Source organism: Vanrija pseudolonga, chromosome 6 (assembly GCF_020906515.1).
Source record: "Vanrija pseudolonga chromosome 6, complete sequence".
Taxonomy (NCBI): Eukaryota; Fungi; Basidiomycota; class Tremellomycetes; order Trichosporonales; family Trichosporonaceae; genus Vanrija; species Vanrija pseudolonga.
In genome coordinates this window covers 2,502,502-2,528,830 of record NC_085854.1, presented here as the reverse complement: position 1 = coordinate 2,528,830, position 26,329 = coordinate 2,502,502, and the positions used below count along the sequence as shown (strand labels likewise).

Sequence of the window (26,329 nt, the reverse complement as noted above, 5' to 3'; positions counted from 1 at the left end):
CCAAGTCGTCATCGTCGTCGCGGAGGGGCAGTGCGGCGGCGGCGAGACGATGCGCGGGGACATTTGATCCCGTCATTGTCGCGTGGGTGGCACGTTGAAACCACGTGCGATGGCGGCCCGTGCACACCCAAGAGACCAAGAGATACGTCCGTGCGCAAATAGATTTTAAACGACTCGGCGCGCGGCGAATCGCAGTCGACGACGAGCAACGGCGTCGAGATGGCGACGAGGGCGGCATTGTTGATCATCTTGTAACTGCACATATCACTACTACTACTGGACGCCCATACACAGGCTCCACACTACGCCCCACTACGCCCCCAGAGCGCACCCAGCTGACGTCCTCCCACACGACCACCCAGCCGCGTCTCCGGCCTTGACCACCGTGAATGATCGCCACTGAAGTCTGCGCCATCACCACCCCCACCCCGCTCGCCCGCGGGTCCTCCTTCTTCCCAGTTGAATAACACGAGGTGTAACTCCACTTCGCCACCATGGTCGCCCTCGACATCTCCGAGACGTCCAAGTCGCTCGCCGTCGTCGGCGGGTACATCTCCATCGTCGGGCTCGTGAGCTACTTTCTCAAGGAGCGGCTGTTCATGTGTGAGTGGGAGGTTACGGGGAGGCTAGGTAGGGAGGTAGTGCTGACCCTACCCAGCCGAAGCCCTGCTCGCCTTCATCGCAGGCATCATCTTTGGCCCGATCGCGGCCAACGTCTTCTCGCCGCTCGACTGGGTCAGCGGCTCGGAGCACGAGCTCTCGCACCTGACCTTTGAGATCACGCGCGTGGTTATCGCCATCCAGGTGCTGTTCACCGGCATCTCGCTGCCCAAGGCGTACCTCTGGCGCGAGCGGCTCAGCCTCTTCACGCTCCTGTTCCCCATCATGACGGCGGCGTGGTTCGTGACCGCTGCGCTGGTCTACGGCCTCGTGCCCGGCCTCACCTTCCTCGAGGCCCTCGTTATCGGGTCTTGTGTCACGCCGACCGACCCCGTCCTCGCCAACTCGATCTGCAAGGGTGGGCAAGATCTCGAAGATGCAAGCTGATGATGCCAGGTCGATTCGCCGAGAAGTATGTCCCGCTCCACGTCCGCCAGATCATCGTCGCCGAGGCTGGTGCAAACGACGGCCTGGGATTCCCATTCCTCTACATGGCGCTGTACCTTATGCTGAGGAAGAATCCCTCGCACCCGGTGCACACTATCGGCGGGGCAGTTGGCGAGTGGTGAGTGCGGGTGCTACATGGCCAGGGCTAACTCAAAGGGTGTATAACATTGTCCTCTACCAGGTCGCCCTCTCGGTCGTCATCGGCGCCATCATCGGCTACGTCGCGCGCAAGGTGCTCCGCTTTGCCGAGGCACGGGGGTGAGTGTATACCACGCAGCGCCGCTGACCACTACCCAGACTTATCGACCACGAGTCGTTCCTCTCGTTTGGCGTCTCGCTCACCTTCCTCACCCTCGGCATCGTGGGCATGATTGGCTCAGACGACATTCTCTGCTGCTTCATTGTGGGCAACTCGTTCACCTGGGACGACTGGTTCCGCGTCGAGACCGAGGACCACGCGTTCCAGGATGTCATTGACCAGCTGCTCAACAATGTAGGTGCAGCTATCCATTCCGGGTAATCAGCTCACCCCCAGGTCATCTTCCTCTACATCGGCTCCATCATGCCGTGGAGTGAGTTTGGCAAGTTCTGGGGCCTGTCGCCTTGGCGCCTGGTTGTGCTCGGTATCTGCGTCATTCTTCTCCGCCGCCCCCCTTGGGTCATTCTTCTTGTGGGTAGCCCATGTCGGTCGTTGCTGACCCGCCAGAAACCCTACATCCCCTCGCTCTCCACCTGGCCCGAGGCCGTGTTTGCCGGTTACTTTGGCCCCATCGGCGTCGGCGCCGTCTACTACGTCCAGGTTGCGCTCAAGGAGATTCCGGATGACGGTACCCGTGACCGTCTCCGAGCGTGAGTTGCAGCTGCCTTGACAGCGCACGCCAGCTGACTCGCCCAGTGTCATCCTCCCCGTCGTCTACTTCCTGGTCATGACCTCGGTCGTCGTCCACGGCGTCACCATTCCGCTGGGTAAGGGCTTCCAGCGCGCCGCGACTATCACCATGTCGCGCACGAGCACGGCAGCAGACCTCGTCGGTGTCAGACTGCCCCCCGCCGTGCCGGTTGGCTCGGTGCCCACCCCGGTCGCCCCCGAGTCGTCGGGGGCGCCCAGCAGCACTACGAGAACCGAGGCCTTTGGTTTGGCTGAGCAGCCGCAGTCGCCCCAGATCCACTTTGACCTGCCCGCAGCCAAGTCTGCCGACACGCCGCCCATCAGCCGCAACATCAGCTTTGCGACAGTGCCACCCCACGAGCAGCAGGCCGAGTCTGATGCCGTGTCCGAGCTGCCCTCTGAGAGCAGCGAGGGCACGTACCGTCGCCGTACCCCCGCCGGCCCCATCGGCATGGTCTAAAATGTAGATATGAGCCATCTTGCCCATCTTGCCCCCCATCCAAATGCATCTTGTCATTGTCATGGCCGTCGTCGTCGTCGTCGCTGCCACATCGTGCCTGTGTCCGCCGCGTCTCGACGCGTCAGGGTCCCTTTGTGGCCCGTGCACGCGCCGGGCGTCGACGGGATCAAATTCCAAAGGCATGAGACCCAAGGAGCGGTCCGTGCGTCGTTGCATTTTGGACCCTGAGGTCCGTCGCAGCTGGCGCCAAACACGACACCTTCCCTCGTCGTCGACAAAACGGGCATTCTGCTCGATTTGCCTCTTTCCTTCAACCTCCTCCTCTCCTTCTTTTACTCTTCTTCTTTTCTAACGTCCACAGCAACGACCCCCTCATTGTCAACGAGTGAGTGAGGACGGGCAGAGTGATGGCGACGACGACGAGCGCAGTGGTGCTGACGGCGCGTGTCTCATCCTTTTTTCGTCTTGTACCTCCAATTGTGACACGACTACTACGCCGCGCGCCCCCCCTTACATCAAACTGATCCGATCCACCCCGCCCGCCCCGATGTAACGCCAACGCCAACTCGACGCCAATGGATCCCGCCTGGACTGTGGCTCGTTGCCTGCCGGCCTGCCGGTCTATGGCGCCCACCGTGACGCTCTTCGCGACACCGACCTACCCCCTTTGGTGCAACCTACTTGAACTTGGAACTACTCCTTCCATGTCCACGCCTATACCACGACCTCATTCACTGTGTGCGCTCGCACTCGACTCGCCCTCGATCCCTCGTCCTACCCGCTCTGACCCCTCCCTCTCCCCGACCCCCACCCACCATGACCCGCTCAGTGCGCGAGATTGTCCACCTCCAGACCGGCCAGTGCGGTAACCAGATTGGAGCCAAGTTCTGGGAGGTCGTCTCCGAGGAGCACGGCATCCAGGCCGACGGTTCGTACAAGGGCTCGTCGGACATTCAGCTCGAGCGCATCAACGTCTACTACAATGAGGCCGCTGCCGGCAAATACGTTCCCCGCGCCGTCTTGATTGACTTGGAGCCGGGAACTATGGACTCTATCCGTAGTGGCCCCCTCGGCACCCTCTTCCGCCCCGACAACTTTGTCTTTGGCCAGAGCGGTGCTGGTAACAACTGGGCCAAGGGCCACTACACTGAGGGCGCCGAGCTCGTCGACTCGGTCCTCGACGTTGTCCGTCGCGAGGCCGAGGGCTGTGACGCCCTCCAGGGCTTCCAGATCACCCACTCGCTCGGTGGTGGTACCGGTGCCGGTATGGGTACCCTCCTCATCTCCAAGATCCGTGAGGAGTACCCCGACCGCATGATGTGCACCTTCTCGGTCGTCCCCTCGCCCAAGGTCTCGGACACTGTCGTCGAGCCCTACAACGCCACCCTTTCGGTCCACCAGCTCGTCGAGAACTCTGACGAGACTTTCTGTATCGACAACGAGGCGCTCTACGACATCTGCTTCCGTACCCTCAAGCTCTCGACCCCCACCTACGGCGACCTCAACCACCTTGTTTCGGTTGTCATGTCGGGTGTCACCACCTGCCTGCGTTTCCCCGGTCAGCTCAACTCGGACCTCCGCAAGCTCGCCGTCAACATGGTGCCCTTCCCCCGTCTGCACTTCTTCATGGTCGGCTTTGCGCCCCTCACGTCGCGTGGCTCGGCCTCGTACCGCGCCGTCTCGGTGCCCGAGCTCACCCAGCAGATGTTCGACGCCAAGAACATGATGGCTGCTTCCGACCCCCGCCACGGCCGTTACCTCACCGTCATGTGCATCTACCGCGGCAAGGTCTCGATGAAGGAGGTCGAGGACCAGCTCCAGACCGTCCAGGCCAAGAACTCGGCCTACTTCGTCGAGTGGATCCCCGGAAACGTCGCCGCTGCTCAGTGTGACATTCCTCCCCGTGGCCTCAAGATGTCGTCGACCTTCATCTGCAACTCGACCTCGATCCAGTCGCTCTTCAAGCGTATTGGCGAGCAGTTCTCGGCCATGTACCGCCGCAAGGCCTTCGTCCACTGGTACACTGGTGAGGGCATGGACGAGCTCGAGTTCTCCGAGGCCGAGTCGAACCTTGCCGACCTTGTCGCCGAGTACGTCCAGTACCAGGAGGCCTCGGTCGACGACGAGCTCTACGACGAGGAGCAGCTCCTCGAGGAGGAGGAGGACCAGCTTTAAGTGTGCTAAGAGAGGTTTGTTCTTGCCCCTCTGGACCTTTTAGTCTGTCGTGACGACCCGGCGGCAGCCCTGTCGTCGCTCTCGTTACACCCCTCCAACCCCAAATCTCTCCCCCCTAATCCTCCCCCCCCCCCCTCCCCCACTTTTTAATCGCCACACCCGGTGCTCTAGTCTCCGGTGTCTCGTGATGAGACGGTGTGCTGCGTCTTTACTAGTCATAGTTGATGAAGTCATTGGCTATGGGCGAGCGAGCGCGAAGCGCGAGGTGAAGAGGGGCATGGCGACGACCCGGCCTCGTCGTGGCTCGTCGAAGTGACCTGTATCCTTGGCACGGTGGACCTTCATGCGCCCGGAACAGCACCTGCGCCGGCGTGAGCAGTGAACAGGCGATACTGACTATGCTCGCGGGCGACGCAATGCCAGCGTCCTCAGGCCTGAAGCACGCGCACGACGGCGTCTACACGACTGGCGCGGTCGAGCTTGAGGACCTTGTTGTTGCCCGTCGTCGACAAGTCACGTGACGACTTGACCCCTCCACGCTCGCTCGCGGTTGCCGAGACTCCATGTCGCGGATATCATTGCGACCAGAGTCCATCTTGCACAACATTCATCTGCATACACGACGACGACGACGACGACGACATGACAGACGGCGTCACAGGCCACTCCAGGCGGCCAACAATGACGTCCGAGTCGTTCATCGGTGCGTGCGGCGCTCCGAGCCTTACTCACCGACCCCTCCAGACCACAAGCCGTTCCTGTCAGACCGGTTCGACGTGCACGACTACGCGAATGCCGTGCTGCAGGGGCGCGCGTACCGCCCCGACGAGGAGGACGGTGTTGCGGGAAGCAGCAGCCGGCGGGAGGAGAAGGGCGACTTGAGCGTCGAGGTCGCGAGGCTGAATTATGGGATTGTGGGTGCGCCCTGCTGGAGACGTGCTGACCCGCCAGGAGGACGCGACACGGCAACTGCGACAAGAGGTGAGCTACCTCTGGCTGCGGACTAGCTGACGCTCCAGATAACAGCATCGTACCCCCTCCTCCTGTCGCACCTGACCACCTCGCTCGCGCTGAGCTCGCACCTCGCGCCCATCCGCTCCTCTCTCGACTCGCTCTCCTCCTCCATCGACAGGCTGCACACCAAGATCCACACGCCGCACACCGAGCTGACCGTGCTCGTGCGCCGGCTGGCACTGCTCGCGCACGCGAGCGACGTGTCGCGCCGCGCCGCGCGCTTCGTGCTCGTTGCGCGCCGCCTCGAGGGGCAGATGGTGCGCATGAAGGAGGGCGCGGCGGGGCAGGGCGGCGACGCGGGCGACGGCGAGAAGGAGCGCGAGCTGGCGAAGGCCGCGCTGAGCGTCACTGAGCTCGACGCGCTCCTGGCCCCTGCGTCGGACGACGACCTGGATGTCGACGCCGAGGGTGGCGGCGGCGACGCGGCGCGCCCGATCCCCCTGCAGAAGCTCGACTTTGTCGCGGCGTACATCCCCGTCGTGGACCGCGCGCGCGACGCCATCATCCAGGAGATGGAGGGCATGGTGATGAGCGGGCTGGCCAACCTGAACCAGCCGCTCCTCAGCAGCAGTTTACAGGCGGCGCACAACCTGCGGCTGCTTCCGGACCTGGTGAAGAACCTGCTCGACGACCTGAACGACGCGGTGGTGGACCGGGTGAAGCGCGCTTTCGACAGCGCGGCGATAGGGCGCGAGGTCGCGGGCAAAGAGTCGCACGGGATCACGTTCACGACGCGGAGCCGCACCCAATCGGCGCCGACCAGCGCGACGCTCCCCGCCTGGACGGCCGTGCTCTGGCAACGCCTCGACAAGGTCGTCGACGACGTCGCAAACTGCTGCATCAAGGTGTATACCCTCGAAAAGGTGCTCCGCGTTAAGCGCGACGCCGTGACGCAGGTCGAGTTCCTCGACGAGGTGATGAAGGTGGGTGGCGAGCGCTGGGGCTAGCTAGCTAACGGCAGAAACTCGACGAAAAGCCAAGCTTCACCTTCTGGACGACGCTCGCCAAGGCGTTTGAGCAGCAGACGAGCGAGGCGGCGCGCGCTGGCGGATGGCTGCAAACGGCACTGAGTACCGGCTACCCGCGCCTCCTGCGCCTGTTCCACGACTTCTTCGCCAAGATTGCCGTGCACACCGACACGGTGTACACGAGGGAGACGCAGAGGTAAGCCGGCGATGTGTATCCAAGCTGACGCTGCCCAGCCCCGAGGCCGTCCTCGTCCTCCGCTCCGTGTCGACCTTTGAATCCCTCTACCTCGGCCGCTCGACGTCGCGCATGAGCGACGCGGTGAATGCTGCCTTGGCGCAGTACAACGTGTCGCGCGGCACGGCCCCGGGCGCGGTCGAGGGCGTCAACATTGCGCGGACGATCACCAACGAGCTCGACTCGGCACGCTTCGACCCCTTGCTCGTCCGCACGGTGGCACGTAACGCCGTCAAGGTGCTGGCGAGCCTCAAAACCCGCGCAGAGAGCGCCCTCGTGCGCGACTTTACCGCGACGTCGCTCATCGGGCCTGGCCCCACCCCGGCACAGGTGCTCAACGCGCAGCTCGTCTCATGCCTGTACCACGCGCGCCTCAACCTCTCGTCACTGCAAGCGCAGTTCGGCCCCAAGGTCGCCGAGATCCTCGAGCCAAATGTCTCGGCCCTCGAGGGCGTCTACACGCGCGTGACGGACGCGCTCGACGTCGCCATCCGCCGCGAGTTCTCCACCATCCTCGCCCGCATCCACCGCGTAGACTTTAGCAAGCCCGTCGACCCCATGGCCATGGGGACGAGCGGCGCGCCGTACATCCAGGACCTGAGCGACAAGCTCACGTTCCTGCGGACGGAAATCCTCGGCAGGATGTCGCTGGGCGAGTACCTCCGCGAGTGGTAAGTCGCGCGCCGATAAACACGAGCTCACGCCCCAGGGTGCTCTCCTTGTCCCGCTTCCTCATCTCGACGTTCCTCCTGCAGGCGTCGATAGCCCGCCCGATGGGCGAGAGCGGCAGACTCAAGCTGACGGGCCACATGACCGAGTTCGAGATGGGCCTGCAGAACTTTTTAAACACGGGCCGGGTAGCGGGCGCGAAGAACGCGCTCAAGGTGTCGCAGATTGGCGAAGAGTACCTCGCGCTGCGCAGCTTCCGCACGCTGCTGTTTGCCGACAAGGCGTCGCTCGCCAACCCCGTCGACACGGCCCACCTGCCCCCGTTGATCGTGCTGCACCACGTCGTTGTGCGCTCGGCCCTGCGCCTCCCGCACGAGATGCACGGGTGGACAGAGCACGAGTATGTCCTCTGGGTGCAGAAGCACGACGACGAGAACGAGCAGTGGGAGCTGTTTGAGAAGGCGATCGACGACCAGGTTGTTGGGGCGGAGAGCAGCGGCGGCGACGACGACGACGCGCAGACGGTGCGCTTGGTCAAGGAGGTGCTCACGCACGCGCGGCATCATCACGAGGGAGATCCGAAGGGCGAGACCAAGTAGACGACTACTGCATGCATGCTATTAGATACGCTCTCTCTCTCACCACTCGACCTTCTGTCCCAGGCCCTGCAGAATACGCTCAATCAGCGCCCGCTTCATGTACTGCTCGCGCGCGAGCGAGCGCACGGCCTTGAGGTATCGGTCGAGGTCTATGCGCTCGGCGTCGAGCGCGCGCGTCAGGTGGTAGATTGTGTCTTCGAGCGCGTTGTCCTCGGCGACGAGGTCGATAAGCCTGGAAGGGGTGTCAGCGTTACCCTCCGACGCGACCGCGCAGCCCGACTCACTGGTTATGCACGATACTAATGCCCACCACGACCTCGTCGACGCTCGGGTCCCCCTTGGCCTCGAGCTCGGCCACGCGCGCGCCGCCCCGCTCGACCACGTCGCCGACCTTCTTCCCTACCGCATCGCACACCTTCTTGACGGCCTCGAGGCGGGCCATCTCGTCGCGGATCGCCGGCTCGCCCGACGCCAGGTCCTCGCCGCGCTCGCGCAGCTGCGCGCGCGAGTGCTCGAGCGAGTGGAGGAGCGGCGGGAGACTGGCGTGCAGGTGCGGCAGGAGGATCGAGTGCAGGTGGAGGAGGGACGGCGGCGGGGGCTTTGATGGTGCCGGGGGTGGCACGTCGCCTGCGTCTGGGAGCGGGGTCGTGCCGATCTCTGGCGACGAGAGGAGGTCTGGCGCGCGGGTCGCGGCCGGCGGTGGTGGTGGAGCTTGTTGCGGAGGCAGTGGTGGTGGTGCTGGAGCCTGTGCTGGGACCGGTGGGGCCGGCTGCGCGTAGTATGCCCGCGGTGGTGGTGGCCCGGCATGTTGCGGCGGCGGCGGCGCGTACTGCTGCTGCTGTCCCGGCGGAACCCACTGCTGCTGGAACGGCGCCGGAGGACCAGGAGCAGGAACAGGAGCGTACTGCTGCCCCGGGTGCGGGTGCGGGTGCCAGCTCGGCCCAGCGTGCGCAGGGGACAGCGGCTGCGGGCTCGCCGAGCTGTTGTACCCCGTCGTGTCGAGGACAGGCGGCGGGAAGACCGGACGGTGGGGCACGGGCGGCTGCTGGCCCGGGCGGAGGGGAACCGGCGGCGACTGGGGCGGCGCGGGTGCGGGGGAGGAGGACGAGCGGACCGGCGACTGCGGGTACGCCGCCGACGCCTGCCGCGACGGGACCGGCGGCGGCGTGGAGGCTGCCGCTGTTGGCGGGCTCGGCGCGGGGCGGTACTGCGGTAGCGGGTCGCCGTTGCTGAACGGCCGGGACGGCGCTGGCGGGGGCGGGCCTGGCTGATGCGCGCTTGTCGGCGACGCTGCTGCTGGCGAAGCCACGCGTGCGGCCTCGGGCGGCTTGGCGTACACTGGCGGCACGACAGAGAAGACTTCGGCGAGTTTGCGCAGGAGTGTCGGCAGCGTGCGTTCGGCGGCCTGGACATCAGCTCCTCGTCCTTGTCGGCGGCGACGCCCAACTCACCGGCCAGCTCGCCCACCAACCGCCCAACACCCCCTCGTCTATCTGGCCCCCAGGCTGTACCTCGCGTCCCTTCCGCACGCCCATGTCCTTGGTCGGCACGACGAACGCGAGCGGCGGCGCGCGCGGATACTCGTGCGGCAGCCAGATGTGCAGGGGGATGTGGTACGTCGCGCCGCGGTACGTGATCGGCAGGGTGCCGTGCAGCAGCACCAAGAGGGCTGTCTGGCCCGAGTCGAAGGCTAGGCGGCGTCAGCTGGCGAGCTGGCGAGCGGACAGCAACGGTACCCACTAAACGCATCAGTCTTGACCGCGAGCGTGCGCCATTGGCCCAGCACGCCGAGCACCTCGGGCAGGATGACGTCCCGCGCTGGGTACGGCCTGAGGACGCCCTTGAGCCAGTCGCGCGTGAGGTCGAGCGGGGCCATGGGGACGTGGAGGGATGGGTGGGATGAGCGATGGAGAAAGACGAGGAGACGAGTTGCGACGTCGAGCGAGGGTTATCGCGTCATCGTCGTCGCCTCCACCGCCCCACTTACCCCGCATCGCACTCAAACTCGACTTCACCATCTCTCCTTTGTTCGACCCCGACACAACCCGCATGCACGACCCCGACGCAGGCCCAAGCCGCCCCCGCCCCCACCCCCGCCCACCCCCCGCACTCGCCACCTCCCGCCGCCCAGCACACCTCCGCTCGTCCGCACCCGCGCCAAGCGCCGCCCAGGCCCGCCGGCTCAAAAATGCCGTCGGGGGCGACATGGTGGCCGCTATGAAGCGCGGCAGGCTGGCGCGGCGGCCAAGCCTGTGGGCGCGGTATCGTGTCTGGATCCTGGGTGCGTTCAAGTCAACGAGCTGGTCGCGCTGACGCCTACCTAGCCGCCATCGCGCTCGCCCTCGTCGTCTACCTCAACGCTGTTTGGGTCGGGCGTATCGCCGCGCGCGTGCAGGCCCGGGGGGGATGGACATCAATGCTCGCATCGCTGCTCCCCACTACCCGGCACGACGAAATATGAGCTGTATGTGTGCATATGCTAGAGAGAGCTGTGATGATGTATAATGCTACTACTACCCGTCTACGCCGACGCCGCCGGCGCCTCGGCGGCCCGCTTCAACACCTGGCCCCAGTTGTCCGCGATGATCCGCCCCGTCCGCGCCAACGCCTCCATGTGCTCCTTCTCCTTGCCGCTCGCATACTCGCCCACGCGCTCGGCCGCCTGCTCGAGCGTCTTGGCGAGCTCGACGCCGCGCTCGACGGCCTTGCGCGAGGAGTAGTTGAGCTCGGCGGCCGGCCGGCGAGTGGCGATCATGTCCACCTCGGTCGTAGGCCCGCGCGAGACGACCTGCTTCCACACAAAGAAGTGCTCCTCGCCATAGCGCTCGTACACGCCCAGCGCGCTCCGCACGTTCTTCACCCCCGTCACCAGCGCGGTCTTGAGCAGCAGGTCGACGCTCTCGGCGTCCGGGACCACGGCCCGCGGCTTGACCCACGCCGTGCCGCGCACATCTTGCTTTTTGCCGTTGGGCGACTTCCAGTTGTACGCCTTGCCGTCGGTTGGCAACTGTGCCATGCGTGAGAAGGCGCCCAGTGCCGAGTCCCAGTCCTTGGACCAGCGCGCGGCCAGCATCACCGCGTGCCACACGTCGCGCGGCCACCCGTCCTGCCCCGTCGGAGGCTGGTAGCTCTCGATGATGGCCTTGGCCGCGTCGACGTCGTTCATCGCGGACAAGTTGTGCACGGCCACGCGGAGTGCTGCAAAGTCGAGGTCTTTTCGCAGATCGCGGGTGTTGATGATCTTGTCCGTGTAGTAGGCCCCAACGGACGCCTTGCCGCGGGCGAGCAGGCTCATGAGGGCGGTCGCACTCTTGACGTTGAGCTTGAAGCGCGGGAGGTGCTCCATCGACGCTGGGAGGTTGGAGCCAGCAGGCACTGGGTTGGACGACGCGACAGTCACCTGGCCGTAGGCGGGCAGTGCCCAGAGCCTCGGAACGAGCTGCTCAACCAGCCGCTGGTCCTCTGGGCGGCCAGACACGAGGCACTCGAGCGCGGTGAGGGCTAGCTGCTCATCGAGCTCGCGCTTGCCGTGCGCCTTGCCGGCAGGACACATCTGGCGGACGGCCTGCTCCCAGAGTCCACGGGCAGTCGCGCCGAGATTCAGCTCAGCGAGCTGCGTCGCCTTGGGGTTGCGTGCCGTCGAGCGGCGGTAGTGGTCAATATTGTTCGCCGCGCTGAGCATAGCCGAGTAGGTCACCTGGTCTGGCGACAGCGGGCCGGTAGTGTCCATGGCGTGGAACACTCGCTGCATCTCCTCCCAGAGACCGAAGCGACCCAAGAACTTGAGGTACGAGTTGGTCGGCACGATGTTAACCTCGGTCTCGTTGATCTCCGCCGCGGCCTGCGCCTGCTTCTTGGCCGAGGGGTACGCAATGCCGATATCATCCTCGTCCTTGGCAGCCTCCATCACGGCACGGATATGCGCCTGCGACTGGTTGTAGATGTTGTTTACGCGGTCGAGGGTGAGACGCTCTGGGCGGGCCGAGGGGTTGAACTTTTCGATCGGCGCGTTGACGTGCGCGACACCGGCGTAGGCATTCAACAGCGTCGTGAACGTACGCGAAGTGGGCTTGGTGCCGCGGCGCTTCATCTGGCGGGGTCAGCAGGCTCTCTTGAGTCGCTACTCACCTGGTTGAACGCCTTCCACATGCGGTCGTACTTGTGCTCGCGGCCGAGCAGCGCCAGGACAAGGTTCCACACGGCGGCGTTGACGGTCGGCAAAGGCGCTTCAGCGACGAGGTTGATCACCTCGTCTACCTGGCCCGGGGACAGCGGCGACGGGTGCCGGTCGATCCACTTCTTGATCTTGAGCGAGGTCTTGTACGGCGTGGCGTCGGCGGCGGGTTGTCCGCGGGGCACCCAGTCGTCGGCTGGTGGGCGGGGGCGAGATGAGCCGGAGGAGCGAGGGCGCGATGGGACGCCGCCTTCGCCGCGGTCATTCCGGCCGCCGCGAGGTTCACTCCGTCCACCGCTGCGGTCCCCACGGTCGCCGAAGCCTTGCCGGCGATTTCCTCCGCCGGCTGCAAGCCCAAAGCTGCGCTGCGAAGCGGGACGTTCCTCTCGAGGACGACGCTCGGTGCGGTCCCCCCGCTCGCCGCGCCCCCGGTCCGCTCGTTCCCTCGGCGCACCCCTACCACCGTCCAACACACCCTGCAGCTGGTCAAAGCTGGCGAGTGTGCTCGCGCGTCCTTGGGCCACCGACTCGCGCACCCGGCGGCGCTGGGCCTGGCGATGGGTCGAGGGTCCCGGGTCGCCGGCGTAGTGCCGAAGTTGGGCGAGCGCAGTTATCGACGTCGCTGTCGGCGCCACTGCCCTGGTCCCTCTTGCTGCTGCTGCCAGTCTTGATAATGCGAGCATTGTCGTGTCGGTGTCGTCGGTGTAATGGCAAAATGACACAAGTCGCCGTCGAAAGTGACCACCATCATTCAACATTTTATGCGCTCTGAAATCGAGTCACGTGACATTTCACTGTTCCCCTTGTGCCTGAGTGTTTCCGCGCCAACTGTGATGTTTGTTGACGGCGGACTTGCTTGGGCGAGATGGCCCTTTTTTTGCTTTGCTCTGCGCAGAGTACCCTATGCATTCCCGATATTACAGCATAGAGCATGCAGCATGCACCACAGTCAAGAGAGGGGCAGGAACCCGGGCAAGCGACGCGCTGGGCAGTGTCGTGGTTTGTTGGGAAAGAAGGAGAGGGACGCGGCGCGAAGAGAGAAAGCGAGGCCACATCGCGTGCAGCATGCATGATATGTACGCGCGCGAGATCGCATTCAATCAACTCTGTTTTCCATTTACAACAACAACTGGTGCATTCATCGGCGACTGCATCACGGTGACGACGCCGACGCCCACGGCGATAGCATCAAGAGCATCAGTTGAGACGCGCGACGCCGACGCCGCCGACGCCGACGACGACGACGAGCAGCAGCGAGCACCGCGTTCCTCGTCTGATTGTCGCACCAACACGTCCCACTTTTCTCATTGCACTCTCACCATCATCCTCTTCATCAAACAACAACAACAACAACAACAGCAACAACGCACGACTAGTATCAGTCAACATTGCAGCGCACTGCACCTGCCTGCACCTCTGCACGCCCGCCGCCGCCGCCGCCGTCTCGACGCCTCGCGCTCGCACAGGCCGTCACTCAACACCCCCCCCCCCCCCACACGGCGAACAACACGAGAGCAGCGCCCATCAGCCTGATCTCCCCCCCTCCCCCCTGCCTGCTCCTCTCTCTCCATCCCCCATTGTCCTTCTTGAACCGTCCCCCCAGAGTCTTTGTCTTTACATGACGCCAACTCGCTTCATCCTTACATTACTGTAACCCAACAACGACAATCAACCAGACGCCGCCGCCGCCTGAACGCCGCCGCCAAACATTGCAAGTCGAGCTCTTGCTCTGCCCCTCCACCCCGCAGCGACAATGTCGGCTGGTGGTGCTGGGCAGCAGCCGGCACCAACACCCACGCCGGTGCATCCAGCAGGAGCAGCGACTCCAGCTCCAGCATCGTCGCCAAAGCCCGCCGCGTCCAAGCCTCCAAGGCCACGCAAACAACCGGTCCAGACCGAGAACTGGGATGACGACTTTGAGTTCCCTGTCAAGCCAAAGCAGGCAGCAGCGACATCAACACCTCGGCCCATCGTCACTCCCAAACGCGAGTCTCTTGGCCTTTCAGAGGGCTCTCGCGGCAACAGCTGGCGCTCGAGTTATGACAGCCCCGACAGCTTTGACGAAGACTGGGACGAGCCGGGCCCGTCCCGGACGCCAACAGCGTTCAGGCAGCAGCTGGCAAAGGCAACGCCAGTAATGTTGGCCACCAGCCCAACGACTCATCTTCAGCTGCCCCGGTCGTCCAACTCGCACTCGCCATCATTACCCTCACCCTCAACCCCGTCAAACGGTTCGCACCGCAACCTCGTTCCCACGACTGCCGCTGCCGCAGCCACCGCCGTGTCGCCGTCCAAGCCCACGCCGCGCCGAAGCAGCGACGGATCGCCTGTCAGCACGCAACGAGCCAAACTAGGCAAGAGATCGTCGGCCAGCTTGGTGCCAGCCGAACAGGCCACTGCAGCCAGCACGAGCGAAGCAAACCTACTCACCGCGCACGGCCTATCACCAGCACATCGGAGCTCACCCAATCTCCTGCATGTCACGCCAGACGGTCGGTCACCACTGACTCGTGCGAGATCAAACTCGAAACCCTCGACACCATCCCCGCTCGGGTCTGGCGTCGAGCTCGCTGAGCCGAGGCGCGTGCCCAGCCCCACCAAGGGCAAGCCGCTCCCCAAATCGAGCCCAAGTGCCGTGTCCCTCGTGTCCAACAAGTCGCCTGCGTCCACACATGGCTCCATCGCCCCCTCGCGCGCCTCTAGCAAGTCGCCAGAGCCAGAAAAGGGCAAGAAGCCGCGGTTCTGGAAGCGCTTGTCGGCGGGTCCGAGTACAGCGTCACCAGACGGTACGCCGCTATTGTTTGTTCTCTGCTGACCATCACAGGGTCGTCTTCATCATCATCATCACCGTTTAGAAGACGACGTAGCACGTCTGCAGTCAACCTCGCCCCTGCTAGCTCGGTGTCGCCACCCGTGCCCCCTTTACCACCCCTGCCTGTCAACTTGAGATCGTCGAGTGCTCACTCAACCGGATCGGCCCATACGCCCTCGCCAGTGAAAAAGACTGGGAGACCGTCGACTGCAGGCAGCATTGGGAGCAGGCCTGCGGTCACTCCTTTCGGCGCTAGATCATCCAGCAGCCTCGTACAGCAGCCCCGCGAGTTTCGAGCCCTCACAGCGTCGCCAGTGCCGTTCCCATACTCGACACCCAATGGGCCAGCCAGCTCGTCGTCCGTCAACATGGCGGCGTCGCCGCACTCGTCACGCTTTGCTCCCAGTCCGACAAAGGCCGTAGAGGACGAGGCCCAAGCGTCGGCTCGGCCACGCACCTTTTCTCCTGGCTTTCATCTGCCATCGCCGTCACCGGGTTCACCATATGCTCAACGCGCTGCCGCCATGTCCGCGACGTCTGTGCCGTATTCGAGCCCGCTGTCGAGAGGAGAGGCCCCAGTTGGCGACGACGATACGGATACCGAGGTCGACTCGGCAAAGACGCCTGTTCGGCGCAAGAAAATCAGACCAGCTTCGGCGATACCAGCCCCTCGACCTGCAGACAACAGCCTGACCGCGGCGTACAACCAGGTCAACGCCAGTGTTCCGTGTCTGTCGCCTCGTCTGCCCCAACCAGCCGCACTCCCTGCTACGGCGTCAACGACCAGCTCCCACCAGTCGTCCAACCGCCTCAGCTCGTCTCCTTCGACCACCGCCACGTCGATTACGAGCTCGGGACACAGCCAGGGCATTGCGTCGTCGACCCAGACTACCCTCAGAAGGATCACGTCGTTCTCGAAGAAGCATGGGCGGAGGTTATCAGGCGGCTGGAAGTTTGGAAGCACCTCGTCGACTTCTTCTACCACCAGTAGCGTGCCCTTACCGACCCTGGAGACGGTCAGCGGCTCGCCATCCAAGCCATCAGTTGAGGCGTCGAGGTCTGCGGTTGAGGTACCAAGATGGGGCGAGGGCGCACCGCTGCCAGTCCAGGCGGTCGACGACTGCCCTGCCCAAACCGCTGTGCTTCCACCGCACCGCTCGACCGACCCTCCGGCGTCGGCTCCGGCTGCAACAACCACTCAACTGATGGGCGCCGACCCCTGGGCGGACAACGGACTGACATCTCGCGAAAGTACAGCCAATGGCAGGCCACCCAAGGAGCGCAGACGCACGTCGTTCAACGACTTTGTCATTCCCAGCGAGGTCATGGCTAAGCAGAAGGATCTCAAGCGTGGCATTGGCGCCGTCAAGAAGTTTGCAGGCGGCATCCAAGGTGAGTTCTGTCATGCCTCGCCTAAACTCACACCTCAGCCCTCCGGACTCTTGTTGATACACACGACCGCATGATCAGCGACGTCATCACAATCGGCTCTGAAGACGACAGCAAGCTCTTTTTCGCCCTCGACAAGGAGTACTCGCAGTGGTGGGAGATGGCCACGGTGCTCATCGACGTTGGATCGACTGGCTCGGCCGACTCGGATGTGCCCCTTGGCCCGCCGAGCACGTCGTCTTCGAGACAAATCTCGGGAGCCGATGATGCCAGATCGCACAGCGAGACGTCTACCAAGGTCTCAACGTCGACCATGGCGACCATCACCACGTCGCGCAAGTCGACAATGTCGGACCCGCCCATCGACGTCTTCCACAGTGGCGTCGGCGGCCCCCCGAAGGCGTCACCTCCTCCTGACCCGTACCGTGCTTCAACTGGCCGCCACGACCTCACCAAGCGCCAACTCGAGGTGCTCCGGACGATGCTGACGACGCCTGTGGAGGCCAGTGACTCTGTGGTCTCCACGGTGGATCGCCAAGCGGCTGCGCGGGCCACCGCTGCGCAGGCTCAGGCTCAGGTGGAGCTGTTGCAGACGCCGTCCCAGCAAATGCCCCCTCAGCAGTGGACCGGCTCACACCGCTCCTCTGTGGTGCCCCCGGTTCCTGCTAGGCAGAACTCTGGACCCAACGGCTCCTCTCCCAACGACGGCTTTGTGTTCCCGTCACCGTCATACCCTTCGCCCGAGACGGCGGCTAGCCTTGCGCAGCCAAAGGCCCGCTCGGGCATGACCGGATTGAAGGACTTTCTCAAGTCGATGCGCCGCAAGTCGCAGCTCCCGCCTCCGCTTCCTACCGCACAGTCCATGTCGGGATCGTCGGTCCAGACACCTGTCAAGCCCAGGCGCAGCCACCGTCCGCCGCCGATCAAGACGACGAGGATGGGCTCCTGGGAGTCGCCCCCAGAGTCGCCCCTGCAGACGGCGGCAACTGACGGCATGTACCAGACGCAGCGGAGCTTCACCACCATGCCGGTGACTGCCGGCACTGAAGGGTCGCCGCAGGCGTCCAAGAAGCGCCGACCCAGCATCAAGAATATCTTCCGACAGAGCTCTGGCAACTGGGCCGAGTTTATGCGCTCGACCCCGCCTTCGTCGCCGAATGGTGTGATCAGGCCGAGCAACGCGTCGCAGGCGTCACTCGCGCCGCCAGTGGTTGACGGCCGACCGCCTTCGAGGTCAAGGCGGAGCAGCGTGACGAGCAACATCCCTCGACAGCCGTCGATCCCCGCGTTGGCCCGGCTCAAGATGGGCAAGAGCTCGACGTATGGCTCGCTTGGAGTCGCCGAGTCACCGACGTCGTCGCCGACAAGACCAGGGTCGCGACACCGCCCGTCTGTGGGTCAGGCGGACGCACCGGCAACCCCACCGGTTCCCAAGCCGCTCATGGGTGAGAGCGACCACACTCTCAGACTCAAGTCGCGTGCTCTGGGCCTGGGTCACCCAGCCGAGGGCAGCCCCCGTGCGCTCTCATCACCGGCCCGTGCAGGCCCCGCTCCTGACGGGTCCGACCTCGTGCCGGAAGAGGCCCCGCGCTCGCGCTCGGACGGGGGAATGAGAGCCGGCGGCGACGATATTTTCATTGCGCTCACGCCCGAGAATCTCCCCGTGCTGCTCGACTATGCGCGGCAGTGCGAGCGCAAACTCGAGCAGTGGCATCAGCGCGTAGTGCATCTCGAGGCGGGCGGAGGGCTGGGCACTGTTACGGGCCTGATGGCTGGCGCTGGCAAGCCTCCTCCCCGCGTACCGACCTGGGGCAAGGTGTAGTCGGGCGTCGGCGTCGGCGTCAACTCGGACGTTACATGTATGAAGTAGGGAGCGCGGAGGTGTAGATGTATCTTGTACCCTGTAGCTCTCTTGACTGTGCATGCCATGCATTATGGGTTAGTTTGTGGTTGTGCTTTGTAGTGGTACAATTATAGAGCGCGAGCCCAAAAGGAGACTTCACTATGGGAGGAGCTTGCCTGTCGACGACGGCGCGGGCGAGGCAGTCGAGCTCGACGACGCTGGTACAGGCAACGCGGGCGTGCTGGCGCGCGTGGGGAGCTCTTTGCCTGCAGCATCACGCCACACGCCGTCTGGCTGGACGCGGCCGTAGAGGCGCGTGTTCTGGTTCGAGTCGATGCCTGCGCGCCAGTCGGTGCAGAGCTGGGGCGAGTCGACGAGGATGTTGAGTTCCTGCGAGTGGAACCAGCTCTGGTGGTTGACATTGCCGTTGCCCGTGATTGCGATGTTGCCGTCGACGATCATGAGCTTGATGTGGCACGTGTGGCGCGCGGTGAGCGGCGTGCGCTGGTCCTTGGCAGTGTACCAGTAAATCCGGAGGTTGTCCTTGTCCTTGTCCGCGAGCTGGGAGAACATGAAGCTCGCGACGTTGCGGTTCGCGAGGCCGTCGGCGGAAATCTCGCCGTCGTCGTTGAACTCGAGGTCGGCGTAGATCTCGACGAGCACACCGCGGCGCACGGCGTCAAGCGCGGCCGACACGATCGGCTTGGCACTAAACGTCGGGCTCTGGATGAAGACGCTCGTCTGGGCAAACTTGATGGCGGCGAGCCACGCCAGGTTCTGCGGCACGTACCCGTCTCCCTGGCCCCTGAGGGCGCGCGGCGTGCGGTTGATCATGGCGACGGGGAACGGCGCGTGCGGCGCGTGCAGGATGATGGGGTTGAACGCGCGCGCGGCGGCGGCGGAGGCGGCGGCTGTGGGGGTCGACTCGTCGCTCGACGACGGGGTCGGCGGCGCGGCTTCGTCCGTCGTCGTTGGCGTCGCTGGTGCAGGCGACACGGCCGCCCCCTCGGTCGTCTCGACGACCGGCGTGCCGGGCACGGCTGGCGTCGACGCCTCGCTGTCGAGCTTCTTGCCGACAGCGTTGAGCTTGGCCAGTCGCTGGCGCGTGCGCTCAGCCATGACCTCGGCGTCCTCCTTGCCGCTCATGGCGGGAAGGTCGTTGCCAAACTTGAAAAAACTGGCGTCGAGCGTCTTGGGGTATTCCGGCGCCTTGCCGAGCAGTGGCAGGGGCGGGTGGAAGGACGTCCACCAGGACAGGATCGCCGTGTCGTAGATGCTCTGCACTACGGGCCCTTCCAGCTGCACCATGAACCCGACGTCGGAGCGCTCCTGGATGTTGTTGGAGGACAGCGACGCGATTCGCCTGTCAATAACCAGGCACTTCTGGTGGAACGTGCCCACTGGGGGGATGTGGTAGTTTTGCACCTCGAGCTCGAGGCCTGGGATCTCTTCGGGCGTCGGCAGGCCGACCAGTGGCGACGAGTAGACCTTGGGGTCGACGATCTGGTGCACGCGGCCGTCGGCGGGAGCGACACCACGGTCGTACACTGGGGGATAGGTGAGCATTGGCTTGGCTTTAGCAGCGCTCGCGGCGGCTTACTGATCTTGACGACGACCTTGTCGCCGCCCCGCTCGACCGTCCGCCGCGAAAGCTCAATCAGCGCGTCTTTAATCGCCGCAGCCGACCGGCTCGCCTCCCACACATTCGTCGTGAAGAAGATTTCGTGCTCGGCGTCGACGATAATGTCGGCATAGTGCTGCACAATGTCGGTCGTGTGCGAGATGAGCGTGAGGGGGGCGACGGCGGACGAGCCCATAAGCGGGGGAGACACGAGCCCATTGAGGACATTCTTCTCCAGCGTGAGGATAGCCTGGGCGTAGATCTGGAGGTTTTTGTCAGCCACGATGAGAACAATACCCCCACCGCGCAGCCACGCACATTCAAGAACGTCTCGCTTGGCTCGGCGCCGCGCCACTGCCCACAGCGCTTGACTTCAGCCAGCTGGTCAGGGTTGAGCCTCTCAATAGCGCTGTAATGGTCGTCTACGACCTGCTCGACGTCGCTGTCCGACTCGGCGGACGTCGCGCCGCCGCCCGCTTCAACATGCTCCTTGAGCTGGGTGGTGCGCTTGGGCTTGAGGCTCAGCTTGTGCAGCCATGCGCGGACACCCTTGGGGGTCGGCGCCGCACTGGGCGGGGCCATGGCCTTTTCCTCCTGCGTCCACTGCTTGAACGCGCCGTAGCCGAGCCCGAAGAGGTGCTCGGCGATCACGCGTACGGGCGAGTCGATGGTCGAGTTGGCCAAGCACGCCGTCACGGTGTGGTCGGCGCTCGTGAGGAAGGTGTACAGCGGCTGCGGGACGAGCACGGTCGGCTGCTCCTCGGCGTCCTCGATCAGTTCGCGCGCCGACAGGCTCGCCGTCGACCCCGCGAGACTGGGCGGCTTTTCGCGCTGGATCGCGAGGAGCGCGGGCGACTTGGCCACGAGCGAGGTCATGGTGGTGGTCGTCGTTGGGTGGATGAGGAAGGGTGGTGGGAGCGAGGGAGGTCGAAGTCGGAAGTCGGCTGCCGTTGTGCTTTATTTGGGTGGCAATTTGGCTGGACGACCCTGGCAGCCAGCCAGCCAGCAGCGACTTTCCGACCTGGACATCCCTGCGACGAGTGCCTGCCTGCCTGCCTGCTGCTCAGCTGCCTTGAAGCAGAAATTTCTCAAGCATCTCGACCTCGTCTCGACGTCAACAAACAGCCTGCCTGCTCCTCGCTCGCTCTGTCTGGCCCCCGCCCACTCGCCCTAACCCCGGCCCCACACATGATACGACGACGACTAACCTAACCACTGATAAAACCTGATATTTGACCGCGGCATGCCTGCCTCGTCGCAGCTTGCACCAATCGTCCTCGTCTGATCAGACACGTGCGAGGTGGCCCGTGGCGAAAAATAGCCGACTGCGAGTATGTATACGAGTAGTGCTGGTGCGCGCGCTCGCTCCACCCATGACGCGTGGGGGCTTTTGGGCGGGTGGGGCGGGCTGTGACGCGTTGGGCTGGATCATGCTTGCATGCTGAGCTGCGTACGAGCAGGGCAACCGCCTGCGCCACGGCGACTGCTTGCTTCGCTGGATTATGTTCGCTGGCCAACCACAGCCCGCTGTCTGATCACACGACCGGCGCGTGCGATGGGAATGGGGAGGCACAGGTTCCAGCTTCGAGTTTGGGCGTGGGTGCACGCCGCTGTATCCCCCCCTCCCTCCCCATCGGACATCGCCCACGTTTGTTTGTCGGCGCCGAGTCGGCGCGGCTGGGTTGTGCATACTTGGTCGGGCCAGATTAAACAGAAAATATGGCCAGAGTGATCAAAGGGGCCAGAATAGTCAGCGTGGGCAGAGTGGATAGCTGGACGAGGCCGCAGATGGCCAGCCCCCTACAGGTGCGATTCGAGCTCCCTCGCTCACTCGCCATGACCGCACCGTCCTCGGCGCTGACCTGTCCGCCATACCGGGCAATGAACCCCATCATACATGGCCATCTCGAGCGGGCCGACAGCGCCGACAGTGCTGACTCGCACTCAGCCGGCGGACACCGACGACGACGATAATGTCACCTCGGGACCATCCGCAGGCGCAATCTCGTCGCGTGCCGCGCCATCTGCTCGCTAGACTACAATCTCGTCGCCTCGTCGCCTGTTCGCCTTGTCGCCTCGCCTCAGTGACTCACTGACTGCAACTGACTCGGCCTCTCGCCTCGCATCAGTTAGTTGCCCGCGGGCAGCAGCATCCATCGCTAATCGCCGTCGTGTGACTCGTCAACCTGGCCTTTCGGCTCCGTCGCCGCCTTGCAGCTCCTCATGCATCATTCCCAGCATCCCCCAGCCGGCCGCCGTCGCCAAAGCCCACCGCGCCGGCAATATCGCTTCAGTCGCTCGCTCTCTTCCAAAAGAGCAAAAATAGGTACGTAAGCCATGCCACCCTCTCCGCCTCGGCCTTTATGCCCTCCCTCCGTCATTTTTTCGGCCTTGTCCGACTGCTTTCTTCGGGAGGGGCATCTCACGCCGTGTCGCCCACGCCGGCCCACGCAGAAAGCGCAGTAGCGAGGTTTGCAGTAGCAGAGATATATATGCGATGTGCCGCGAGGGAGAGTGACGCTTCTCCATCCACGAGATAACGACGACACGAAAGTACGACTGCCGTGGCACACGACAGCCAAGAAGCCGAAGGCACTCACCCCCCACACACACACTCGGCATCCCGACCCACCACCACCATGAGCTCAACACCACAACCACAACCCCAGGCTGGGCCATCGAGCCAGCCCGACGCTTTGTCCAGACCACCGTCCCGCAGCACGCGACGACCCCAACCCGCCCGCCAGCTCTCCGACAACGCACTGACCCGCACCCCCTCCTCGCACTCCTTCCACGCAGGCCACAGCCTGCGCCGGATGGCGACGCACGAGACGGGCGAATTTGTCGACGTGCGCGCCGACGGCGCGCGGATGAGCACGCACGACGAGCACGACGGCGAGCACGAAGACGGCGCGAGCGTGTCGTCTCAGTCCCGAACGCAACACAAGGACGAAGAAGCGGCGATTGAGGCTCACGGCAAGGGCGGAAGCGACTCACGCGACGCCAACCTTGCCGCCTCGGCCAAACCCGATGACGGCGACCACCACGACGACAAGTACGCGCTGCAGGACCAGACGAACCTCCTGCCTTGGAAGCAGGTGGCTGTGATTTTCGTCGGGCTGAACTGCGCCCTGTTCTGCAGCTTGCTCGACCAGACAATGTGAGTTGGCACGCACGGGGGTGCAGTTCGGCGTAAGCCGATCTGGGGCTAGCCGATCTGTGGCCCCGCCACCTGCCTACCACACTACTCACACCCTCACAGCGTAACCACCGCCCTCCCCACCCTCGGCCGCGTGTTCAATCAGGCCTCGATCGCGAGCTGGGTCGGCACGGCGTACATGCTGACGTCTACGGTGAGTGTACCGAGCGCAGCGAGGCAGTGCCACCGCCCGCGCCTCCCTCCTCCCCCCACACATCTAACCAACCCCGCAGGCGCTGCAACCCGTCTACGGCCGCCTGTCCGACATCTTCGGGCGCAAGTCGGTCCTGCTGGGCAGCCTGACCATCTTCTTCTTCGGCTCGCTCGCGTGCGCGCTGGCACGCACCATGATCCAGCTCATCATCTTCCGCGCGATCCAGGGTGTGGGCGGTGGTGGCATCTTGACACTGGCGATGATCATCAGTGAGTGCCTAACTGAAATCCCGCTGACACGGCAGTCTCCGACGTCGTGTCGCTTAAAGACCGCGGAAAGTACCAAGGCATCACGGGCGGCGTCGTCGCCATCGCCAACTCTGCCGGCCCCATCCTCGGCGGCATCTTCACGGAAAAGGTCACTTGGCGGTGGTGCTTCTACATCAACCTCCCGCTCACCGCCCTCGCCATCATTGTCATCGTCTTCCTCCTCCCGCTGAAAAAGGTGCACGGGAGCATGCGGGAGAAGCTCGCAAAGCTCGACTACTACGGCTCGCTGCTTACCCTTGCTTGGGCGGTGCTCGTGCTCCTTGCCCTCTCGTGGGGTGGCACCGAACACCCGTGGTCCTCTGCCGCCGTCATCGCACCGCTCGTCATTGGCGGTATCCTCCTCTTCGTCTTCATCTTTGTCGAGGCGCGCCTCGTCCCCCTCCCCCTCATCCCCATGTACATCTTCCGCAACAAGACCGTGGCCGCGTCCATGGCGACAACGTTCGCCAACGGCGCAGCATTCTACGCCACGCTGTACTACCTCCCGCAGTACTTCCAGGTCGTGCGTGGCGAGTCGCCTATCCAGTCCGGCGTCCACATGCTCCCCCTCGTGTTCGTCCAGGTCTTCTTCTCCTTCTCCTCCGGCTTCCTCGTCTCCAAGACGGGCGACTACAAGTGGAACCTCATGGCTGGGTTCTTCATCTGGACGATCGGCCTCGGGCTGCTTAGCACACTGCACCCCGACACGTCGATGGCGCGCATCTACGGCTTCCAGGTCCTTGTCGGCGTTGGCGCGGGCCAGACGTTCCAGACCTCCCTCATCGCCATCCAGGCCTCGGTCGAGCGCAAGGACATGGCCACAGCGACAGGGTGCCGCAACTTCCTCCGCATGCTCGGCGGCACCGTCGCGCTCGCGGCGTGCACGGCGATCGTGAACAACATTGCGCGGGTACGCATGGCGGGAGATGGGTTCGACGCCAAGCTCGTGTCCGATATTCTCTCCAGCCCGACCGAACTGGCGGTTCTCGGCCTCGACGCCGCGCAGATCGAGCTTGTCCGTGCCGCCTACAGCAAGGGCATCAACGCGTGCTTCTACTTCTGCGTGCCGCTCGTCGGCGCGTGCTTCTTCATTACCGTCTTTTTCATCGACCGCGTCAACCTCAAGCGCGAGGACGACGCAAAGCTCAAGGCGGAGGCCAAGGCCTGGGTCGCCGAGCAGAAGGAGCGCAAGCGCCACGGGTCGCAGCACGGCTCGCGACATGCGTCCAGCGAGACGGTCCACGTCCCCACCGAGAAGGCCGAGGTCAAGCCGTCCCCGCCGGCGAGTGAGCGGACCCTCAACGAGGGGGGCGGCGGCGAGCTTAAGCGCGTCAAGAGTGCCGCGAGCGAGCTCGAGGCAGCGGCAAAGGGCCTCGAGGAAGCCGCCGGCGTTGCGACCGAGTCAACACCTACACCACGCACATAATCTGTAGAATCTAGAACCATTAGTGTATCACCATGCATCAGTCTTGTTTCAGTGTGAGTGGCGTCATCGTGCAAGCAACACCCAAAGCCCCCGCCCCAGCCCACCCCTCCGGCGCAGGCCTCGCCTATGAGTGATGCTGCATGTCGGGGCCGAGCTGCAGCTGCCGCGCCCCATGTCTACTACGATGATATTACGCCTCGGTCTTGGTCTCGGCGGGCGGTGCGAGCTCGTCCTCGGTGCTCCAGCGCCTGATGCTCACGACCTCGACGTTGACGCCGTTCTCCTTGCCAAAGTCCGCGACGACGTCGGCGACAGGCTTGTCGCTGCCGAGCATCATGGCCTGCTGGGTGAGGAGCGCCTCCTCCTCGGCGACACCGTCGCCTGGGCTGACCGCCTTGGTGGGGAAGCCGACGACCTGGCGTGCAAGGCTGCGCGCCAGCGCCTGGAGCTTCTTGTCGAGCTCCTCGCCAGCTGGAAGAGCAACCAGCGTGGAGATTGGCTTGTCGGACGAGCTCTCCACGCGAAGCACAACCACACCGCCGACCTTGCCGGTCGTGCCGGCCCCACCGTGCGTGTACGCTCCGGGCACGAAGCGGACGGCTGGCGAGCCGGGGAACGGCGCGGCAAAGCTCGCGGCACGCACGAGCTTGAGGTTCTCGCTCGTCTGCGCGAGCGACGCAAGGAGCACCTGCTTGACCGTCTTGGCCTCGTCGGCGGCGGGCTGCGCGCCGCCCTCAGGCAGCGAGATGAGCGGGGCCGACAGCAGGGCGTCGACGGGGAACGTCTGGATCGGGTCCGCGCCAGCGGGGAGCGGGACGTCGGGCGTATCGCTCGGCACGTCGAGGAAGGCGGCCGTCTCGGCGATTCCGCGCGCAGCGGACAGGAAGACGTCGTTGCGGGCGACAAAGTCGGTCTCGCACGCCAGCTGGACGATCGACACCCGTCTTCCGCCGAGGAGGGACACGGCGATGGTGCCTTCGTCGGTGGTGCGGCTGGCCACCTTGTCGGCCTTTTTCAGCGCCGAAGCCGACGTAGCGCTCGTGAGGTACGCGATCGCGGCGTCAACGTCGAGGTTGGACTTTTCCAGCGCCTCGCGCGCCTGCGACATGGGCACGGGGTGCGTCTTGCGCAGCTTGGCAATGAGCGCGACGGGCACCTTGGGCGCTGCGGCCGCGGCGTTGGCGGTGACCGACGACGTTGAGAAAACGCGCAATGTCGGCGCTGCTGCGTTGCGCAGGGAGAGGCCGAGCATGTTTTGTTGTGATGAGTGTTGTTTGTCGACAAAAG

The 26,329-nt window shown here is 64.5% G+C and overlaps 9 protein-coding genes across 9 annotated transcripts; 5 read left to right on the top strand and 4 right to left on the bottom strand.

The window, feature by feature from the left end:
* Positions 1-216: 216 nt before the first annotated feature.
* On the top strand, positions 217-2,515 carry sod22_1 (putative Na(+)/H(+) antiporter). The gene is made up of 8 exons (XM_062775324.1): positions 217-603; positions 659-1,018; positions 1,057-1,225; positions 1,264-1,365; positions 1,405-1,600; positions 1,643-1,777; positions 1,814-1,956; positions 2,003-2,515. The coding sequence occupies exons 1-8, from the start codon at positions 495-497 to the stop codon at positions 2,454-2,456; spliced, it is 1,668 nt and encodes a 555-aa protein (XP_062631308.1). The 5' UTR covers positions 217-494; the 3' UTR covers positions 2,457-2,515.
* A 757-nt stretch (positions 2,516-3,272) lies between these two features.
* Positions 3,273-4,631, top strand: CC1G_04743 (beta-tubulin; the record flags this gene model as incomplete). Its single annotated transcript, XM_062775323.1, has 1 exon — positions 3,273-4,631. One exon carries the CDS (start codon positions 3,273-3,275, stop codon positions 4,629-4,631), a length of 1,359 nt encoding a protein of 452 aa, XP_062631307.1.
* A 620-nt stretch (positions 4,632-5,251) lies between these two features.
* Positions 5,252-8,135, top strand: Cog5 (Conserved oligomeric Golgi complex subunit 5). The gene is made up of 7 exons (XM_062775322.1): positions 5,252-5,334; positions 5,376-5,545; positions 5,583-5,612; positions 5,651-6,568; positions 6,607-6,809; positions 6,848-7,519; positions 7,558-8,135. Exons 1-7 carry the CDS (start codon positions 5,274-5,276, stop codon positions 8,114-8,116), a joined length of 2,613 nt encoding a protein of 870 aa, XP_062631306.1. The 5' UTR covers positions 5,252-5,273; the 3' UTR covers positions 8,117-8,135.
* A 9-nt stretch (positions 8,136-8,144) lies between these two features.
* On the bottom strand, positions 8,145-10,021 carry TSG101 (Tumor susceptibility protein). The gene is made up of 4 exons (XM_062775321.1): positions 9,857-10,021; positions 9,568-9,806; positions 8,401-9,521; positions 8,145-8,348 (listed from the first exon to the last, which is right to left on the bottom strand). The coding sequence occupies exons 1-4, from the start codon at positions 9,990-9,992 to the stop codon at positions 8,156-8,158; spliced, it is 1,689 nt and encodes a 562-aa protein (XP_062631305.1). The 5' UTR covers positions 9,993-10,021; the 3' UTR covers positions 8,145-8,155.
* A 551-nt stretch (positions 10,022-10,572) lies between these two features.
* Positions 10,573-12,999, bottom strand: LOC62_06G008780 (uncharacterized protein). The gene is made up of 2 exons (XM_062775320.1): positions 12,245-12,999; positions 10,573-12,206 (listed from the first exon to the last, which is right to left on the bottom strand). The coding sequence occupies exons 1-2, from the start codon at positions 12,971-12,973 to the stop codon at positions 10,638-10,640; spliced, it is 2,298 nt and encodes a 765-aa protein (XP_062631304.1). The 5' UTR covers positions 12,974-12,999; the 3' UTR covers positions 10,573-10,637.
* A 1,044-nt stretch (positions 13,000-14,043) lies between these two features.
* Positions 14,044-18,313, top strand: LOC62_06G008779 (uncharacterized protein; the record flags this gene model as incomplete). Its single annotated transcript, XM_062775319.1, has 3 exons — positions 14,044-15,076; positions 15,115-16,494; positions 16,533-18,313. The coding sequence occupies 3 exons, from the start codon at positions 14,044-14,046 to the stop codon at positions 18,311-18,313; spliced, it is 4,194 nt and encodes a 1,397-aa protein (XP_062631303.1).
* An 86-nt stretch (positions 18,314-18,399) lies between these two features.
* LOC62_06G008778 (uncharacterized protein) lies at positions 18,400-21,045 on the bottom strand. The gene is made up of 3 exons (XM_062775318.1): positions 20,274-21,045; positions 19,935-20,217; positions 18,400-19,881 (listed from the first exon to the last, which is right to left on the bottom strand). The coding sequence occupies exons 1-3, from the start codon at positions 20,829-20,831 to the stop codon at positions 18,494-18,496; spliced, it is 2,229 nt and encodes a 742-aa protein (XP_062631302.1). The 5' UTR covers positions 20,832-21,045; the 3' UTR covers positions 18,400-18,493.
* A 990-nt stretch (positions 21,046-22,035) lies between these two features.
* Positions 22,036-25,057, top strand: dotC_3 (Efflux pump dotC). Its single transcript, XM_062775317.1, has 4 exons — positions 22,036-23,115; positions 23,218-23,308; positions 23,388-23,577; positions 23,613-25,057. The coding sequence occupies exons 1-4, from the start codon at positions 22,595-22,597 to the stop codon at positions 25,040-25,042; spliced, it is 2,232 nt and encodes a 743-aa protein (XP_062631301.1). The 5' UTR covers positions 22,036-22,594; the 3' UTR covers positions 25,043-25,057.
* A 175-nt stretch (positions 25,058-25,232) lies between these two features.
* On the bottom strand, positions 25,233-26,294 carry TSF1 (Elongation factor Ts, mitochondrial; the record flags this gene model as incomplete). The annotated part of the gene is made up of 1 exon (XM_062775316.1): positions 25,233-26,294. One exon carries the CDS (start codon positions 26,292-26,294, stop codon positions 25,233-25,235), a length of 1,062 nt encoding a protein of 353 aa, XP_062631300.1.
* Between the last annotated feature and the right edge of the window lie 35 nt (positions 26,295-26,329).